The sequence below is a fragment of the Aethalodelphis obliquidens genome, unplaced genomic scaffold, assembly GCF_003676395.1.
Source record: "Aethalodelphis obliquidens isolate GAN/ISIS:26980383/991018 unplaced genomic scaffold, ASM367639v1 scaffold90, whole genome shotgun sequence".
Lineage (NCBI taxonomy): Eukaryota > Metazoa > Chordata > Mammalia > Artiodactyla > Delphinidae > Aethalodelphis > Aethalodelphis obliquidens.
Genome location: NW_020838034.1, coordinates 4,979,692 through 4,999,031, shown reverse-complemented (window position 1 = coordinate 4,999,031; position 19,340 = coordinate 4,979,692). Strand labels below are relative to the sequence as shown.

The following is a 19,340-nucleotide window of genomic DNA, read 5'->3' as shown; positions in this document are numbered from 1 at the left end:
CATGAAGCATGTAGTCCAGGATCTGGCGCCCTGTAGGGGTTCAGTAAATGATCACTTATTTCATTCCTCCTCTCTCAGTCTCCCGTGTCAGGATGTCTCTCCCCTCTGGGCCCGTTTCTCTGGGTAGCTGGCGCTGGTAGCTAACTTGGCAAACCTCAGGCTGGGAGCGCCGCCTTCCCCTCTGCACACTGTGGGCGGCGCCTGGGCAAGATTTGGGAGCTCGCCAGTGCAGACAGGTATTTCCAGTCCAGCCAGAGAAGAAATGTGTGGAGGTGGGAATGGGGATGGGAGAGGAGATCAGAGGAGCCGGGTGGGTCCCCTGGGAGGAGGGCGGGGAGTCCTGCTCCCCGCTTGGTGCTCCTGCCCCCAGGCTCAGATTTCAACCCTAGCTGCCACTTCTGCGGTTAAGCCCGTTAGGGGAGGGGAGAGGGTCCAAGGTGGCTTACACAGGAAGGGAGGTGTGCAAGGAGCCGGCTGAGGGCCGGCTCCTGCGACCCCGGGAGCCCGGGACCTGACCGGCGTAGCCCCTCAAGCTTGCGGCGGGAAGCGGCCAACCGGCCTTTCCACCCTTCGTTGTATCGAGCTCCACCAGGGGACGACCCGGGCCCACGTGCCACCCAGTCCTGCTCTCTCGAAACTACAACTCCCAGGCCGCTCGGGGGTCGCGCCCGCCTTGCCTCGCCTTCTGCTCGCTCCAATTGGCCGCCGCGGGAGGGGGATTGGCGGTCTCCAGGGCGACGGGCGGCGCTCTGGGCATCCGAGGCTGGGAGGCGGGTCCGCCCCCTATTGTGTAGCTGGACGAGTGGAGCGGAGCGGTGCGGAGCAGGTGAGGGCGGGAGCGCCCTGGGGGCAATGGAACGGGGTGCCGGCGGGGGGATGGAGAACAGTGCGGGAGTTATGAGGGACAGGAAAAAGCGGGGGAGTTGTGGAGAGAAGTGGAATTCTTTGGGGAGCAGAACTAGGGGAGTTCTGGGGAGTGAAGTGGAATTCTGGGTGGGTGGATGGGTGGGTGCTCCTGGAGAAGTGGAGGAGGTCTGGAGGTAATGACTGTGCCGGGGGTGGGGGATGGGGTTGGTGGGTTCCAAAAGCAGGGAGAAGTTCCAGGGGTCCGGAGAAGGCGAGGGAGAAGGGAATTGGGGGCGGGGTACCAGAAGTGTACTGTGGGCTGAGGCGAGCGAATTCGAGGGAGGGAAATTCCAGGGAAGAGAGGATAGAAGTGGGTGAGTGGCGATTCGGGAGGAGACAGGGAGTGCCTTGAAGCGGAGATAACCTGGTGCAATTGGAGATCAGGTGCGAAAAATAGGAATTTGGGGTGTGGGAATTGTGAGAAGTGGGGATAACTGGGATGGGGGAATGAGAGAGTACTGGGTGGGGAGATTATTAGGTGAGGACGTAGTGGCCGACAGAAGAGTTGGAAGGATCTTAGGAAACACAGAGGAGTTCTGGGCAAACCTGGATGCTGAGGTTTTCAGAAAACTGAGCCAGGAGGGAACTGGGGGTTCCTATGCATTTGGAAAAAGATATGTCCATGAGGTGGCTGGGGACAGTGGGAAGCAAGGGCGATGGGTGCTTGCTGGTGAGTTATCAGGAGTTAGACGTGCAGGGCCATTCAGTCCAGGCAGGGATGTTTTATAGCCCATTCCGAACTGTGAGGCCAAGAGTGGGGTGGAGGCCCGCAGAGCAGAGTCCACTTGGATCTTCCAGGCCCAAGGCAGCACCCCCCACCACCATCACCACCACCACCCCAGCCTGCTGTGACTTCCTTAGATGCTCAGGGGCTGGGGCTATCAAGAGTTCCTCCCCTCCGTGCTCCAGGGCTCACTTTGTACACCCTAGGGACTGGTTGACTTTTTAGCTTCTCATGGACCATGCCCCTGGGGATAGTGAAGGGGGAGCCTAGCAAACCTTAGGCCCCGAAGATACTGGAGGGAGAGTAAGTGGGAGGAATTGGGTTAAGGCACTTGGGTCATGGTGTCTGGCAGAGGGAGGGCTGCCTGACAGCATCAAGAAGAGGAAGTGGCGTCAGCCGCCAGCCCCAGGACCTGCCCAGACCTGGAGGATGCTGCCTGGGCCCCCATACCAGCAGATGGGAGGCAATCGTCCTCTCCCAAGTGTCTGACTCATTCATGGCTAAAGCAGTATTGGGAGGCTGATGGAGAAAGAGGTACAGGGCCTCCAGCTTGCAGGGTTCACAGAGGCTGGAGAAATGAGGCAAGGATTTGTGCTCTGGGGGCCACTTTCCCTGGGTTTTCATCCAGGCTTTGCCCTTAACTGGCTCTGTGCGCCTGAGCAAGGCTCTGAGATACCCAAGGTCCTTATTTGTCACCGTGGGGTGGAGGCGATAATACTGGTTCTACCTTGCTATCTGCTACCTTGTTATCAGCATCAGGACTAAGGAAAGAACAGGGAGAAGAGGCTGGGCTATGGGGCTCTTCATCTCCCATGCTTTCCTGAGAAGTCCTTTCCCAAGTGTGTAGGAACCCAATTTCCCTCCTGGCCCAGCTTTCCAAGAGCCTTGGTAACCTGCGTATCCCCGGAATCCCTCTGCTTTTTCTAAGATCTTTCCAGCTCCTCTGCTCCCCACATGTCCTCATCTGTCTGGTCTCCCCACCCGGCACTCCCTCACCCCAGCCCTTCCCCCACGCATCTGCTCTCCTCTCTCCTTCTGCCTTTGCTCACCTCCAGCTTTTCTCTAACTCGGGGTTTCTTCTGGTTTCCAACATTGGCCCACTCTGCACGTTGCCTTGCGTTTTGCATCTAGATCTGGCGGTGCTCCAGAGGACGGCTTCATCAGGTGTTACACGAGCCAAGCCCTAACTGTCCAGAAGAGTGAGAGCTGACCCCCGTTACCCAGTCAGAAGGATTGACAGGGCTTGCTGGGCTGTGCAGGTCCCTGGGCCCCTCCGTCTGGGCCCCTGTGGATAGGAGGGGCCGGGTGAGCAGGCAGCTGGGCTATGGTTTGGTGCCTCAGTCTGGCCATCCTCAGCCTGATCATCGGCCAGGGGGCTGACGGTGAGCTGGACTTCCTGGGCTCCGGAACTCCCTGTTGGCCTTGGGGTGGGTGGTGGTCCCCTGGGGTTCTCTGTGCGCAGGTCAGCGGAGGGGAGGAGCAACACTGGTTCTGCAGAAGTCGAGGATTTCCTCAACCACTTCACAAAGGCCTGGGGAGCCCACAAAGACAGAGAGGGTATCTCCCCTCCCAGCCCTGATTCTGGCCCTCTGCTGTGTCCTCATGCCACGTGCCCTGCAGGTCGAGGGAAGCCTGAGGTGGTGTCGGTGGTGGGCCGGGCCGGGGAGAGCGCGGTGCTGGGCTGTGACCTGCTGTCCCCGGCTGGCCGGCCCCCTCTGCACGTCATCGAGTGGCTGCGCTTTGGATTCCTGCTTCCCATCTTCATTCAGTTCGGCCTCTACTCTCCCCGCATCGACCCTGCTTACGTGGGTAAGGCTTATCCTCAGGTGGGAGGTCGGGAGGTGTCCCCAACAAAGGTGGACTGGGTAGAGTGGGAACAAGTCCTCTTCTTAACAGCTCTGTCCCTGTCCCAAACTCATCTCCAGCTCCACTGCCTGAACTCTGCTTAACAAGCGTGGCTCTGCTCCCAAGCAGTGTTCATTCATTGAAGGATTCATTCATTTACACACACACACACACACACACGCACGCACGCACACACACACACACACAGAGACACACATGTGGTCTCTTTAAAACTCCACATGGTCTGTTCCAAAGGAGATCCCGCAGCCCTATTCCAAGTGTCCATCCTACTTCTCTAATCGCTCTTTCTAGAGCTCATGAAACCTCCCAGACCATCCTCATTCTCCCTATTCTCCCTCCTTGGCCCTCTCCTGGTCCCTAGCTCTGCTATCTTCTCACTGCCCTGCCCTCTTCTTCCCCTACTTTCTTAAATGCTAGTTTGGGTGTTCTAGGCTTCTAGGGAGTGGGCTGAGGGGGCAGCAGGGTGGGTGGGTCTACGACCTGGCTGCTTCTCCACTGCTTCTGATTCTGGGTACAGCAGAGTTCGTGCACGGACGGGGTGGGCTGGGGATGGACCAGGCTCCCTTAAAGATCAGCAAATGGATGGAGCTGGGCTGGGCTCCTGCTTCAGCTGGTTTCTGTATGGACTTAAAATAGTGTATAGGCCTCCCTAGGGGCCTTCTCCTGTGCCCCAGCTGGCTCCCTCGAAAGGCTCAGCTTCCCCCTAATCCCCGATGGAGCCTTAATCTGAGCGGTTTAGTGCAGGTCTCCGAGGACAGCGTGTGGGAGAGCCTAGGGCTGGGGCTGGGGCTGCTGGGGAGAGAGTCTGGCTGCCTCCTCTTCGGAGGGGAAGCCCAGGAAAGGCCACCTGGGAGGACGTCGATGGGGGCAGGGAGACCCCCTCCCTTTTCCCTCTTTAGTTTGAATCCTGGGAGAAGCCACAGGATTGGCTGAGCTGTCGCCGCGGGGCAGGCTGAGCAGAGAGGGGAGGAGGCTCAGGCAGGTGCTGCAGGAGGGAAGAGTTTATTTTCAAACTGGGGTCAGTTGTTGGCAAACAGCCTGGTGGGAGCGTATGTGTCTGCACAAGCCCCCGGAGAACTGATGAAAGCAGGGCCCCGATTAGGACAAGTGGAGAGACAACGGCTGTGCCCACCAGCCCTCCCTGCCTCTGCCCGCCGGGCTGGGAGGAGCTGGGCTGCCAGGCTGAGGCTCCGCAGATGCAGAACATTGCCCGACTGAAGGCAGGGCAGGGGGAGGTGGAGGACAGGGGAGAGAAGGGCTTTTCCTGGGCTTCCCCCAGGGAGATGTGCAACTCTCCTCCCCCCAACCCCCTGCCCTCTGTCCTGTCTTGAGGTCCCTCGGGCGGACAAACCCCTGGACGGTAGCAACTTTGCTACCTGTGGGTTTTCTTTCTGTCTCTGTGGTGTTCCTTTCAGCTGCAAGTCTTTCTTCCTACCCCTGCCCTTCATGCCCACCCCTGCCGCAGCTCTGGAGCTCCTGGTCGGGCAGGGCTAGTCTGGGGAGTCAGGGCCCTGGGGAGAGGCCCCTGCACCCATTAACCCTTTTACTGCCTCCCAGTGTGGAAGGGGCCTCTCAGCCTTTGTGTAGGGGACTCTGAACTGCAGTTGCTAGGCAACGGGAGGTGAAGGTTGCTAAGGACAATGCTGTCCTGTCATAAACCCTCTGGGCAAGTGAAGGGGAGATGGCCTGGGACTGTGTGTGTGAGGCCCGTGGCCTAGAATGTGGGAGGGACCATGAGAGAGACTGGGGCTTCAGGGATTACACTGAAGAGAAGGCTTCCAATCTTTGAGGACCCTAGAACCCATCTAGCAGAGGAGACTGGATTTATAGACGAGTATAAAAGTAGTAAAAAGCAGGATAAAACAAGCCAGGACTAAATCCTAGGATGAAGTTAGCTGCTGTACGTAAGGAACCCAGCACAGAGCCTGTACAGAGTGCCTGCACGGTGTGAAACCGTGACTAGGCGTGCGGAGGAAAGAGGGTCCACTTCCTCTACACCAGCTTTCCTGGGGTGGATCTTAGATCAGCTCTTCTAATTCATGGGACCAGCTTTCGGTCTTCGACTTCTGTGCTATATTTCTTGGGAGTTTCAAGATACCCCATGTGGCAGAAGGGACATGAATTTTCTCTCTGTCCTGAGTCATTTGATACAAATCAGTTATCTTATCCTCCATTTAGAACCACCTGGCTCCCTGTCATCGTCTCCCCTCACTACCTTTAGCCTTGCATCCCCTCTGCAGAGTCACCTCTTCCTGGAAGCCTTCCATACTCCTCCTGCTTCTTAGCCTCTTGGAATATTTTTTAAGCTTCTGTGTGTATATGAACTTGCACGTGTCCATGAGTGTGGATTCCGTGCCTTCCTAGAGCTTGCAAGAATGGGGACTGTGCCTCCTTCCTCTACACTCCCCTGCACGTGGGGAGGTCCAAAGACACTCAGGCTCCGGCTCTGCGGGTGGAGGGGGGCCCAGGACTCAGGAGGATACAGGACGGCCTGCCCCTGGCCAGCTTCCTGTTCTTCTGCGACTCTACAGGTCTAGCCATTCGTACCTCACAGAAAAGTTAGGACATACTCTATGCTTTATTAGATGTTCTGATCAACAGACGTTTGGAGCTGTTACCCGTTGGCTACCAACATCCCCCGAGTGAGCATATACTGACTATGCTCGGCGATCAGTGCCCTGAGCGTCCCTTGATCCTCACACTAGTGTGCAATGGAGAGCACGCTGCATCGTGAGAAAGGAGGCCTGGCTGGATCCCTGAGTAGCTTATTGGAAAGAAGCTTAACATCAATTCTTCTATAATGGAATTCTTGGAAGGATTAAGTATGGTGACCATGCCTAATATTACGTGGCCCATATCCCAAACTCTATTTCCCTTCCCTCTTCTTCCTTCTTTGTAGCGACTGAAGATCACCGTAATGAAACGTTGCCATCGCACGGGACGTAGTCGAGGTCGCAGGGAGTTCCCCGGTGGCCTGGCGGTTAGGATTCCGGGCTTTCACTGCCATGGCCGGGGTTCAATCCCTGGTTGGGGAGCAAGCCACGTGGTGCAGCCAGAAAAAAGAAAAAAGAAGAGGTCGCAGTGGGGTCTGCGGGGGTCCCATGGCCAGGCAGTTTAGGGTTACTGAGGAATCCCACTGGTGGGAGGAAGGGTGTGATCATATTCAATATTTACCTGCATGACCCAGGCTTATCTTCTAGGTGGGGATTTGAACACCTAGCCCTTTAAGCAGCTCCACCCTTTCTAGAGAATCTGCGCCCTTGGACCTCATTCTTGGAAGAAAAAAGTCCCTTGCCTATAAGCACAGCGCCGGCCTCAGCCTGATCATCTCCTCTTTTTTCCTTGATGTCTTCAGGGCCCCCACGGGTTTTGATTCTATTTCAGAAAGGTGAACCCTAGAGGTAGAACGCAAGCAGATCGGAGGGGGCAAGTGTGTGAGCAGCTTCAGACTGCCCAGTCTTAGAACGGGCAAAGTAGGGGCGCAGTCTGGTTGCTTTCGTTTGGCATAACCCACAAGAATTAGAAAATGTCAGCTGTCCCTATCAAAGGTCAAGGCGGGGTGGGTCGCTGATGAATGTGGAGGGCAGGAGGCTGGAGGCAGCGGGACCTCTTTGTGGACTGTTGGTGTAACCCAGGAGAGAGATGCTATGGGACTAAACTAAAGAGAAGGTGGCAGAGAGGGAAACAGCATCCAGGAGGTAGAATTGAAAGGCTTACTGAACGAGCAGATGTGGGGTTAATGGAGAGAGCAATCTGGGTGACACCAGGTTTCTGGTAGGGTGATGTGCGTGACGGCACTGTTCACTACTACAGGGGAGAAGACGGAGAGGGTGTGTTGTCAGGTGAGGGGTGGTGCCAAGGTTGAATGCAGGCTGCTGATTTCAGATCATGAGCTCCTTCATTTGTTCGACCACTTTTATTTAAGCACCCGCCGATGTCAGGCACCATGCTGCCTGCCTTCCATCCACCCTACCTGGATTTTTTTCTCTCTCATTTTATAGATGAAGAAGTTGATGTTGAGAGAGAAGTTAAGTGATCTGGCCAAAGAAGTAAATGGCAGAGCCGGAGGCTAGGTCTCTGTGGCTCCCCAGCGTGCGCCTTGCTTTCTAGGCTGCACTGCCAGGGACCCACGAAGCTGTCTGGGGTGCAGGGCTCCGTCGGGGTGGGAGGGCGCCGTCTGCTTGCGCTGGGGCTGGGTGATTTGTGGAGCTCTATGTAGTCTGTCAGCCGGGGCTTGGATGCCCTGGAGCGTGAGGGGATGGGGTGAGGAGGCTGCTGACCTTGCTGCCTGGCTGGTTTGGACTCTGGCCACCCTAAGGCGCTTAGGCCGCTGATAATAGCCCTGGCGGATTAGGGGGCTTTGGTAGGCGAGGTGTGGATCCCAAACCCAGCTGTGGTTTCTGGGCCCCGAGTCCTCTGGCAGGAGCACTCCCGGGACTCCCCTTACAAAAAGAGCTCAGGGATGGGCAGATTCTGTATGAATCCAGAGGAGACTGAGTGTTGGCTCTTCAAGCCCCTTCCCCCTACAGTCCTGGAAGCTGGGCGTAGTTCAGTGCCCACCTGCTGCTGCTCCGGTTTCTCTTTGTCTAAGCCGGGTCCCAGCTGCTGAAAGGCAGGAGCCATCAGAGGGGCTGAAGGGAGAGATCTGCCCTCAGTGACCCCAACCCCATCTGTGCCTCTCTGGACCCCACTCTATCAGGGTAACTGGGAGACACTGAGCCTGTTCTTGACGTCTGAGAATGACCAGTGTGACCAGGGGCCTGGGGCTCCCATGGGGTCCCTTCTGCACCCTTGATTCAGGGCTCCTCCCCCAGGGCGCGTCCGGCTTCAGAAGGGGGCATCTCTCCAGATCGAGGGGCTGCGGGCTGAGGACCAGGGCTGGTACGAGTGCCGCGTGCTCTTCCTGGACCAGCACAGACCCGAGGACGACTCTGCTAACGGCTCCTGGGTGCACCTCACAGTCAATTGTATGAGGCTGGGAGCAGGCAGGCTGTGGAGGAGGGAGGGGAGAGGAAGGAGGAGGGAGGGGAGAGGAAGGGGGAGGGAGGGGAGAGGAAGGGGGAAGGAGGGGAGGAAGGAGGAGGGAGGGGAGGGGAAGGAGGAGGAGGGGAGGGAAGGAGGGGAGGGGAGGGGAAGGAGGGGGAGGGGAGGAGGGCAGTCCCGATGCCCCACCCTTGCTGACACCTCCTGTTTGCTGGCTCCCTGTTTGCATCTTACCCCTGCCACCCCCACTCCTGCCCTTTCAGTTCCTCAAACCTGAATCCAATCAGCCTTCTCGACTCTTTGTTAGGAACTTCCTCTTCCTCTCTCTTCCCTGCTCCTGCCTCCCTGGCCAAGAGAGGGTAATGGGTAGGAGGGGATAAGGGGTTATTGAGCCCTGAGTGAAACATCACTCACTTGTATACGACATTTTGTTTTTTCAAAACACCTTTTGACCCAGTACCTCATGAATTCTGTCTCAACCCTAAGAAGCAAGGAGGTCATAATTATTCCCATTTCATAGATGGGGCATGGGGAGACTGGGTCATACGACTGATTAGTGGCGGAGCAGTCTAGAACTCAGGTCTCCTGACTCCCAGGACAGTGCTTTTCTAGAGGGCACCTAGCTCTCTCCCAGCTCTGAACACCCAGCCTGGTGGTCAGCTCCCTAACCAACTCTGCAGGCCAGTGGGGGAACGGGCTTGTGCGTCCTTGCTGGGTCCTGGGTGCAGCAGACAGGGTGGCCCTGGGTTGGGAATTCCTATGAAGCTGGTGGGCTGATGGGCTGAAGGCTGAGGCCCTGATCTGCCTCTCTGGTCCTCGGACGCTGCTCTTTGGGCTGATGGCCCTTCTGGCAATCCCTGACGCCTCTCTCCTTGCAGCGCCCCCTCAATTCCTGGAGACGCCTCCCCAGGTGCTGGAAGTGCGGGAACTGGAGCCTGTGACCCTGCGTTGCGCGGCCCGCGGCAGCCCCCAACCTCGTGTGACTTGGAAGCTCCTAGGACAGGACCTCGGCCAGGGCCAGAGTCAGGTGCAAGTGAGTCCCAGGGCTGGACAGGGTGAGAGTGTGAGGCAGGTAGTGGCCTGGGAGCGGAGCCGGAGGCCAGGAGGTTGGGAGAGGGGCCGGAGGAGGGCTTGGCATTGGCTTCCCTGAGCCCAGCACGCTGCCTCCCTCTGCTGGCCAGACTGGGAAGTGCGGGGTCTGAGGCCCGCCGTGGGCAGGGGAGACACAAGAGTCCTTCCTCACCCACTCTGACTCTAGGTGCAGAACGGGACGCTGAGGATCCGGAGGGTGGAGCGAGGCAGCTCCGGGGTCTACACCTGCCAAGCCTCCAGCACTGAGGGCAGCGCCATCCACGCCACCCAGCTGCTGGTGCTAGGTGCTGTCTCGGGGGAGGGCCGGGAAACAGGACACACACGTGAGAGGACTGACCTGTGGCTGGAGGTGCACACAGCCAGCAGCCGCGGGGGCGAGGCTTGTGCCTGAGGTCAGGGGCCCATGGAGAGGGAGGGCGCTCCCAATACAGGCTCTTCCTCTAAAGCCAGCATCTTGCCTGTAAAAGGATCAGTGAACGAAGATAGATATTTAGAGCCAGCAATGTGGTATAGTGAGAAGGGCGTGGGTGCTGGTGTTAGACCATGAGCCATGGAACCCCCTTGACCTCCAGTTTCCTCATCTATACGAAGAGGTTCCTATGTTCCTTGCAGGATTGTTACAAGAATTAGATTCAGACGAGCACAATGATCATAGTAATTCCTGGCCAAGCCCTTCCCCTTAGAAAGCAAGCTGAGAAGTAGACTCTGCCTTCACGGAGCCTCTTATCCACAGGGGGAAATAAGACGCAGTGGCGAAGTGCCTCTCTCCTGGGTACTGTGGGAGAGGCAGTGCTGGGCAGTGGTGTCGAGTCTGGTGTTGAGAAGGCCTGAGTATGAATTTGCCTTCCCCGCTGATCTCGGGCAAGTCACCTCACAGTCTCTCTGCCTCTGAGCCTTCATGTCTTCACCTATGAAGTGGAGACAATAATTTCTACCACAAAAGGCTCTTGGGAGGATTAAATGAGAATAGCGCAGGTAAGGTGCTCAGCTATGCCCGGCATGCCTGTAAGTGCTCTATACACCAACTCATATCATTACCGCTTATTACTGACCACTTATTATAGGAGCCCAGAGAAGGGAAACGGCAGTGCAGCTGCAGACGCTAGGCTCTCGGGGAAGGCCAGGCGCTCAGGGAAGAGCATTCTGGACTGCGGGTCCAGAGAGCAAAGGCATGGAGATGGGAGTGAGTCTGGCCTAGGCGCAGTGAGCTGCCCATACTGACCTGAAAGAGTTCACAAGGACTTGACATATGAAAAGACAGTTGGCCAGGCAGGGGTTACAAGGGCCCACGGGGCTGGGTCAAGAAGTTTGAGCTTAATGTGCTAGGAGCCAGGAGCTGTTGTGGGTTCTTGAGTAGAAGTGTTCTGTGGCCAAAGGTGGGGGGGACATTTCTGCATGAATGGCCATCAGAGTGGCAGTGATGGCGGAGCCTGGAGTCAGGGATTGCTGCAGCATCTTGGGGTAAGGTACTGGGTACCCAGATAAGGGTAGGAGACATAGAGGTGATTTCAGGTGTGACAGATGAAGGATGGAAAGGGTAGTGGGTGTAAAGGTATAAAGGGTGATCAGAGGGGTAAAACTGATTCCCCCTCCCCAACACACACACACACACACACACACACACACACACACACACACACACACACCCCGGAAACTAGGTGAATGGAGGTGATGGGAAGGGGAGCTAGCCAGGGCAGAGGAAGAACTTGTGTTAAATAAAAGGGTTAGGACCTGTTTCCACTCCCAAGGCTTTGTAGCAACCAGCCCTGTATTCCAGAGAGCGGACCTGGGAAGAACTGTAGAAGTGACCCTTAGGGTTCCTGGCAGACTGGGCTGAGGCCTCCCCTCCCCCGTGTGCTCCCCCCGACAGGACCCCCAGTCATCGTGGTGCCCCCCAAGAACAGCACGGTCAATGCCTCTCAGGATGTTTCCCTGGCCTGCCAGGCTGAGGCGTACCCCGCTAACCTCACCTACAGCTGGTTCCAGGACAGCACCAATGTCTTCCACATTAGGTGAGGCATGGGGTGGGGTGGGGGTGGGGTACTGATGGGCAGTCTGAGTCCAGCAAGACCTGGACCCCCCTGCCCACGTGCCATACTGCAGCCGCCTGCAGCCCCGAGTGCGGATCCTGGTGGATGGCAGCTTGCGGCTGCAGGCCGCCCAGCCTGATGATGCGGGCCGCTACACCTGTGTACCCAGCAATGGCCTTCCACGCCCACCCTCGGCCTCTGCCTACCTCACTGTTCTCTGTAAGCCTGACCCCAGCTCCCTCCCCAGACTGCTCTCCTCCCCTGGGCCAGGCCAAGCTCCTCCCCGACAACTTGTCACTGCTTCCCCCCAGACCCCGCCCAGGTGACTGCCATGCCTCCTGAGACACCCCTGCCCATGGGCATGCGGGGGGTGATCCGGTGCCCGGTTCGTGCCAACCCCCCACTGCTCTTTGTCAGCTGGACCAAGGATGGGCAGGCCCTGCAGCTGGACAAGGTACAGGCTTGGGGCAGGGGATAGAGGACTTAGCTTGGTGGTATTCTAGTCAGGACAGCTGGGGCGGCATTAGATCAATTCAGTGACTGGGGAACATGCTGTGTAGGTTGTCGCATGGGGGACAGGAGCAGAGACACCCATGCCTAGAGGGGGCAGCACAGCCGTGCAGACACTGCTAGAAGGCCAGGAGGCAGCGAGCACCTTCCTCTTAGGACTGGTTGAGGATAGATCAGCAACAGCTTCTGGGACTCTGGTGATGGGCCTTGAAGGGTGGAGAGACATTCCATGCAGAAACCAGGGCAGGAACAGTATAGTGCATTTATGGCATAATGAGTCTCCCAGCTGGGGGGAGCTACAGTGCCTATGGGGACGTGACTGGCGCAGAGAAATCTGGAAAGACTGGTTGGGACCAAAAGGAGGAACTATGGATGCCAAGTTAATATTACCTCATTCCACGGGGATTGAGATCTTTTGTTTGTCGGCAAAGACCACAAATTCCTTGTGGGCTGGTATTTCATCTTTTAATCCTAGTCTCCCCAGGGCTACTGCAACTGTAGTGGTGCTCAATAAATTTTTGTCTAAGGTTTAAAAAAAAAGTCCAAAGGCATTCGGAGGCAGTGAAGTTGCTTGGGCAACGGTGTGATAGGAATGGAGAGGAAGAGACTGGACAGACAGAGGGGGTACAGAGGCTATTGAAATGAGAGTGTGGGTGAGAGGTTACGAGGCCTGAGCTAGAAAGGAGGACATGAAGATAGATGGGACAAAAGGCCTTCCCAGGAGGACAGACGTGGGGCGTGAGACAGAGTGAGGAGTCGGATGTTAGCCTTTAACACAGAACTAGGGAAGCCAGGAAGAAGAACCGATTTGGGGTGGAAGATGCAGAATGTAATCTCGGAGTGCTGGGAAGACAGCAGGCTGGGAGACCCACACCTTTCAAGCTCAACCCCAGGGTGTGCCGTGCACACTGGATTCCCCGTGAGTGGCTCTCCTGGAGTCTGCAGTCCCAGTCTTCACCCCCATTGGTAGTGGCCCCTCTGTAGGAAAGAGAAAGGAAGGATGGAATTCACAGAGAGGTCTGGCCTAGGGGTAGGGTTGTGGCATCCTCTGCATAGATGTGGGTCCCTCCCGGGCATTGCCTCTCTCCATCTCTGGTCTGGCCTCCGCTGAGTTTCTCTCTCTGGTTGTCATCTCCTCATGCCTCCAGTTCCCTGGCTGGTCCCAGGGCCCAGAAGGTTCTCTGATCATTGCCCTGGGGAATGAGGATGTGCTGGGAGAATACTCCTGCACCCCCTACAACCGTCTTGGCACTGCAGGGCCCTCCCCGGTGACCCGCGTGCTGCTCAAGGTGAGGCTCAGGGGCGGGGGCGGGGGGGGCCAGCGGCAGCGGGTCAGGTGGCGGAAGATGCGAACCTAGTGCTGACACCGGGCTGACAGAGGCGGGTGGGACAGACACACGTGGGGGGGGGTGGTGGGCTTCCCAGTCTGTGTTTCCCACGGTGGCCACGGCAGCAGCTGTCAGATGCCATCACAGAGGTTTTTGCAGAGATGGTGCTGGGGAGGTGGGGCATCGGTCACCTCCACACAGTAAGATGTCCTGCCTGCCCCGACCCTTTAATTTGGACCAGGCTGCCCTCCGCTCTAGAGGGAAGAGAGTGGGAAGCAGAGGGCAGGGTGAAGGGTGTTCTGCAGAGGTTTGTACGTCTCCAGAGAGGCCCTCGTCTCTCCAGCAATGTCCCTCCAGCTTCCCTGCTGGGGAACAGAGAGAAAGCTAGAGAGACACTGAGAGATGGAGACAGACGCAGCATGACGGGGGCCCCGCAGAGGGGAAGGAACGACCCTTAGACAGCAGTGTGAGAGAGCCCCCTCCCAATGCCAGATCTGGCTTACAGGCTCCCCCAGCTTTTCTAGAACGGCCCAAGGAAGAATATTTCCAAGAAGTAGGGCGGGAGCTACTCATCCCCTGCTCTGCCCGAGGAGACCCTTCGCCTACTATCTCTTGGGCTAAGGTAAGGCTCCTGACCCTGCTCTTCCTGTATTCACGCCTCCTACGCCCCTGCCTCTCCGTACCCCTGGCCGTTTTGTGGGAGGGAGAAGGGGGAGGAGAGGGCTGTCAGAGGCAGGGCGGGGAGGAAACTGGAGCTGCCCAGAGAGATGAGTGGCGCCCTTGGTGAGGGGTGGCTGCGTGTGTCCTCAGGGCTGACCAGTGGTTCTGTAGGTGGGCCGGGGGCTGCAGGGCCAGGCCCAGGTGGATAGCAACAGTAGCCTCATCCTGCGACCGTTGACCAAGGAGGCCCACGGGCGCTGGGAGTGCACAGCCAGCAATGCTGTGGCCCGAGTGGCCACCTCCACGAATGTCTACGTGCTGGGTTAGTGGGGGCAGAGCCAGCTGGAGGCAGCCATGTGGGAAGGAGATGGGAATAAATCATTCTGGGGGGCCCAGATGGGGGATCTTGGGTGGGGTGCCCCTGGGATGATGGGTGGAGGGCCGAAGCCCTAGTCTCCCCCTAGCTCTTTGCTGTCCCTCAGCACCCTGACCATCATCCCTCTGTTCCCCCCACCCAGGCACCAGCCCCCACGTCGTCACCAATGTGTCCGTCGTGCCTTTGCCCAAGGGTGCCAACGTCTCCTGGGAGCCTGGCTTTGATGGTGGCTACGTGCAGAGATTCAGCGTCTGGTACACCCCACTGTGAGCGACCTGCCCCTGCCATCCCTCTCCCTCAACGCCCTGATTCTCTCTCTGGCCCTCTGTCTTTTCTCCCAGCCCTCTATCCCAGCCCTGCCCTAACTCTGCTGCCCGAGTTCCAGAGAATCTCAGGGATTCATGGCCCAGGTCCTGAGACCCCGGATGCTGAAAGGGAGGGGAGAGGTCAGCCCCCATTTCCTCCTGTCCTCCAGGGCAAAGCGTCCTGACCGAGCCCACTACGACTGGGTGTCCTTGGCTGTGCCCCTGGGGGCTGCTCACCTCCTAGTGCCAGGCTTGCAGCCCCACACCCAATACCAGTTCAGCGTCCTCGCTCAGAACAAGCTGGGGAGCGGGCCCTTCAGCGAGATCGTCTTGTCTGCTCCTGAAGGTGAGAGACCTCTTACCCAGAGCAGCAGACAGGGATAGGCAAGGGCTGCAGGGACCTGGGTGGGAGGGGGCAGAGGTGCTGGGCAGCTTGGGGGCCAGAGGGCTTTGTGGAAGATGATCCAGGCTTGTCTTTAGGGGCTCTGGGAGAGCAGCTGGGCACCAGGGGATGTCGAAGGCCGGAGGAGCAGGGGAAGAGCACTGGAAATCCCATCTTTACGAGTCTATCTGTCCCATTCAGGGCTTCCTACCACACCAGCTGCCCCCAGTCCTCCCGCAACAGAGATGCTGCCTCCCCTGTCCCCTCCGAGAGGTCTGGTGGCAGTGAGGACAGCCCGGGGGGTACTCCTGCATTGGGACCCCCCAGAACTGGTCCCTAAGAGACTGGATGGCTACGTCCTGGAGGCACGGCAAAGCTCCCAGGGGTGGGAGGTGCTGGATCGGGCCGTGGCAGGCAGTGAAATGCAGTTGTTGGTGCCGGGACTTATCAAGGTAGGTGTGGGAAGTGGGAACAGGGAGGGTCCTCCCAGCAGCCCTCCTGCCCTCTGCTCCACTCCCCAAACCTGATCTCACCCTGATTTGACTATCCTCACCTCCGGCTGTCCACTTCACCCGTACCTTCCAACTGCAAAGTCTTTCCGAACGGGGTTGGGGGTGGGCAGTGCTGAGCCCTAACCCCCTTCCTGGACCCCAACCCCCAGGACGTTCTCTACGAGTTCCGCCTTGTGGCCTTCGCCGGTAGCTATGTCAGTGATCCCAGCAACACGGCCAACGTCTCCACTTCTGGTGAGAATCTGGCAGGAGGGCAGAGCCCTGGGCATTGGGGGACTCGAAGCCCACTAAGTCGTGGACACCGACCCTCCCCCGTGGCCCTTTGCCCAGGCCTGGAGGTCTACCCCTCGCGCACACAGCTGCCGGGCCTCCTGCCCCAGCCAGTGCTGGCCGGCGTGGTGGGCGGGGTCTGCTTCCTGGGCGTGGCTGTCCTCGTGAGTATCCTGGCCGCTTGCCTTATGAACCGGCGCAGAGCCGCACGTCGCCACCGCAAACGCCTCCGCCAAGGTAGGCCACCTGGGGCCCGGCCAAAGAAGGGCCCCGCCCCTCCATAAGCACCTCCTACCTGGAGGAGAAATCCCTCCCTCCTACGTGGGCCAGGTGTGTTCCCACAACCCGTGGTCCTGCTTCCCCACTGGCCTCCACTTTTCCCAAGCAGATGAGATTGGGCGCCTGTGTCACCTCTGGTTCTCCTGTCCTTACAGATGCACCTCTTATCTTCTCTCCGGCCGGGAAGTCAGCTCCCCAGTAAGTCCCTCCACTTCCTCGGCTTCCTTCTGTGAGCACCAGGGTTCTCTGCTTCCTTTTCTGCACCTTGGGGTAGGAGGGGTAGGAGAGGTGGAACAGAAGTGAGAGGGAGGTAAGGATGGAAGTGCAGAGGCCCCAGCCTGGGGGCTGGTCCAGCGTTGCCTGTGCCTTCCCTCCACCGCTCCACCCCTCCACCTTGTGGGTCCTTTTCTCCCTTGCTCTCCCTAGCTCTGCTCTGTTCTGCATCAAACCTCTCAAGGCCTGACGCTGGTTCCTGGGAGGGGGACTGGCCCCCTACCACAGGCCCTGATCTCCTGTCCTTCCCCAGCTCTGCTTCGGGCTCGGGCAGTCCTGACAGCGTGGCGAAGCTGAAGCTCCAGGGTTCCCCAGTCCCCAGCCTGCGCCAGAGTCTGCTCTGGGGGGAACCCGCTGGACCCCCCAGCCCCCCTCCGGATCCTCCACCTAGCCGGGGGCCCTTACCCCTGGAGCCCATTTGCCGGGGACCAGACGGGCGATTTGTGATGGGACCCAAGGTGGGGACCTCCCAAGAAAAGTCAGGCCCTGAGCAGGCTGAGCCTCGGACCCCAGCTCAGCGTCAGGCCAGGTCCTATGATGGCAGCAGCAGCCCCAGTGGGATGGCCCAGCCCCTCTGCATTGCAGACATCAGCCCTGTGAGGCCCCCTCCAGCAGCGCCACCCAGTTCCCTGCCAGGTCCGGGACCCCTGCTCCAGTACCTGAGCCTGCCCTTCTTCAGGGAGATGAATGTAGATGGGGACTGGCCCCCCTTGGAGGAGCCTGCTCCTCCCCCAGATTACATGGATACCCGGCCCCGCCCCACCTCATCTCTCCTCCACCCCCTGGACTCCCACTCTGAGTTCCCCAGGGCGGCGCTTTCTGGGGCCGTGCTCGGGGTTGGGGCCTCCCCAGAGCCCCCGTACACAGCGCTGACTGACTGGACACTGAGGGAGCGGCTGCTGCCAAGCCTTCTGCCTGCTGCGCCTCGGGGCAGCCTCACAAGCCAGAGCAGTGGGCGGGGCAGCGCCTCCTTCCTTCGGCCCCCCTCCACGGCCCCCTCTGCAGGAGGCAGCTACCTCAGCCCCGCTCCAGGAGACACCAGCAGCTGGGCCAGTGGCCCCGAGAGGTGGCCCCGAAGGGAGCATGTGGTGACGGTCAGCACCAGGTGAGGGCAGTCCCTGCCCAGCCCTGCGCTATCCAGGTTCTCCCCACCCCTCTCCTATACCGTCTGCCTTCTCTGCTCCATTCCCACCCTGGGACCAGGAGAGCTGAGGTCCTTTTGCTGAGGTCCAGGGATCTTCAGAGGAAACCCATGGCCCACCCTCAGCTGGGGGTCCCCGGGTTCAGGCTTTTCTGGCTACCCTCCATTGCTCCACCCATACCAAACGTCTGTCCCTTTTAACAGGAGGAACACATCTGTGGATGAGAACTATGAATGGGACTCAGAATTCCCAGGGGACATGGAATTGCTGGAGACTCTGCACCTGGGCTTGACTGGCCCTCGATCCCGACTTGAAGCTGAGCCAGAGCTAGGTGTGGGAGCCCTCCAGAAAGGCAGGCACCCCTGGCCTTGCTGTCCTGCACCCACACCCTTAGGACCTAGTCAGTTCCCAGCTGGGCCCTGGGCCCCAGGCCCTCTCCTCTTGGCTTCTCTGCATTGGCAGGCCCTAGGGAGCCTCATGGTGCCGGTGAACCACAAGACTTCACCCAGGGAACCTTAAGACTTCTTCCTCTCGTTATTCTGCCCTCTTGCAGGTGCGAAGACTCCAGAGGAGGGCTGCCTCCTGAATACCGCCCACGCTCCTGGCCCTGAGGCCCGCTGTGCTGCCCTTCGGGAGGAATTCCTGGCCTTCCGCCGCCGTCGAGATGCTGCTAGGTTCCGGCTACCGGCCTATCGACAGCCAGTCTCCCACCCTGAACAGGCCACTCTGCTGTGAATGCCCTAATGTGAGGCAGGGGGAAGGCACACGGACCCCGCAAAGAAGGCCCCCAGCAAGAACTAGCTCCAGCCTGGGACACTGCCCCTCCTCCTTTGGTGCTCAGGCACGGACCCTGACAGTGGGCTTGGTGTGGGATGTGCTGAGCCTCTAGAGTCTGGGGACTGGAACAGGGATCTTAGGTCTGCCCGTGTGTGTGTGTGTGTGTGTGTGTGTGCGCGCGCGCGCGCGTGCATGCGCGTGTGTGTGTGTGTGTGGTGTTTGTGGTGTGGGTGAGGTTTTTTTACAGGTGAATAAAGAAAGTCTGAAAAATCTTTCTGTGTGTCATCTGCTTTGAATCTGAGAGGGAGGTTGGAAAATCCCTGAACCCTAAAAAAGGAGGGTAGGGCTTCCCTGGTGGTGCAGTGGTTGAGAGTCCGCCTGCCGATGCAGGGGACATGGGTTCGTGCCCCGGTTCGGGAAGATGCCATGGAGCGGCTGGGCCCGTTAGCCATGGCCGCTGAGCCTGCGCGTCCGGAGCCTGTGCTCCGCAACGGGAGAGGCCAAAACAGTGAGAGGTCCGCGTACCGCAAAAAAAAAAAAAAAGAAAAAAAAAAAAAAAGAAATAGTTACAGTACTATGTGATAAGTTCTGTGATAAACTATGTGTTGGTTATTAAGGCAGCATGAAGGAAGGAGTCAGCAAACAGTGAATGCTTACAGCTTGCGCTGGGATAAATTGGGACGATTGCAGGCATCATCACAGGAAGTGAGAACAATGATGACAGCCACAGCTGAGCACTCACTATGTGCCAGGCACTGCTGTAAGCTCTTTACATGTATCATTTAATTCTCTACCACTCTGAGGTATGTAGTACTATTAGCTCTATTTTATAGACTAGGGAACTGAGGTGCACAGTGCTTTAGTAAGTTGCCCAAAAGTCACAAAGTTGGTGGTGGATAGAGCAGGTGAGAAGTCAGTCAAGGGA

At 58.3% G+C, this 19,340-nt stretch overlaps 1 protein-coding gene and 1 long non-coding RNA gene across 3 annotated transcripts; one reads left to right on the top strand and one right to left on the bottom strand.

Moving 5' to 3' along the window:
• The first annotated feature begins 1,085 nt into the window (after nucleotides 1–1,085).
• On the top strand, nucleotides 1,086–18,689 carry IGSF9 (immunoglobulin superfamily member 9). The gene is made up of 20 exons (XM_027095045.1): nucleotides 1,086–3,012; nucleotides 3,251–3,439; nucleotides 8,311–8,463; nucleotides 9,358–9,512; nucleotides 9,738–9,855; nucleotides 11,442–11,583; nucleotides 11,675–11,820; nucleotides 11,913–12,055; nucleotides 13,260–13,400; nucleotides 13,945–14,061; nucleotides 14,271–14,421; nucleotides 14,618–14,741; nucleotides 14,951–15,126; nucleotides 15,364–15,614; nucleotides 15,824–15,908; nucleotides 16,005–16,181; nucleotides 16,379–16,421; nucleotides 16,750–17,601; nucleotides 17,842–17,969; nucleotides 18,192–18,689. The coding sequence occupies exons 1-20, from the start codon at nucleotides 2,955–2,957 to the stop codon at nucleotides 18,371–18,373; spliced, it is 3,531 nt and encodes a 1,176-aa protein (XP_026950846.1). The 5' UTR covers nucleotides 1,086–2,954; the 3' UTR covers nucleotides 18,374–18,689.
• Nucleotides 12,558–16,018, bottom strand: LOC113613917 (uncharacterized). Of its 2 annotated transcripts, none has more exons than XR_003430409.1 (2): nucleotides 15,716–16,018; nucleotides 12,558–13,087 (listed from the first exon to the last, which is right to left on the bottom strand). It is a non-coding gene; the product is annotated as an uncharacterized LOC113613917 (long non-coding RNA). The 2 variants fall into 2 exon arrangements; XR_003430410.1 differs by having other exon boundaries at nucleotides 15,741–16,018.
• Nucleotides 18,690–19,340: the final 651 nt, after the last annotated feature.

Excerpts from the sequence above, each read along its gene's own strand:
- IGSF9 (XM_027095045.1), top strand. The coding sequence starts at position 2,955 with ATGGTTTGGTGCCTCAGTCTGGCCATCCTCAGCCTGATCATCGGCCAG. Across the intron at positions 15,615-15,823 it reads TGGTGCCGGGACTTATCAAG|GACGTTCTCTACGAGTTCCG; the intron begins GTAGGTGTGGGA and ends CCCAACCCCCAG. Across the intron at positions 16,182-16,378 it reads CCGCAAACGCCTCCGCCAAG|ATGCACCTCTTATCTTCTCT; the intron begins GTAGGCCACCTG and ends CTGTCCTTACAG.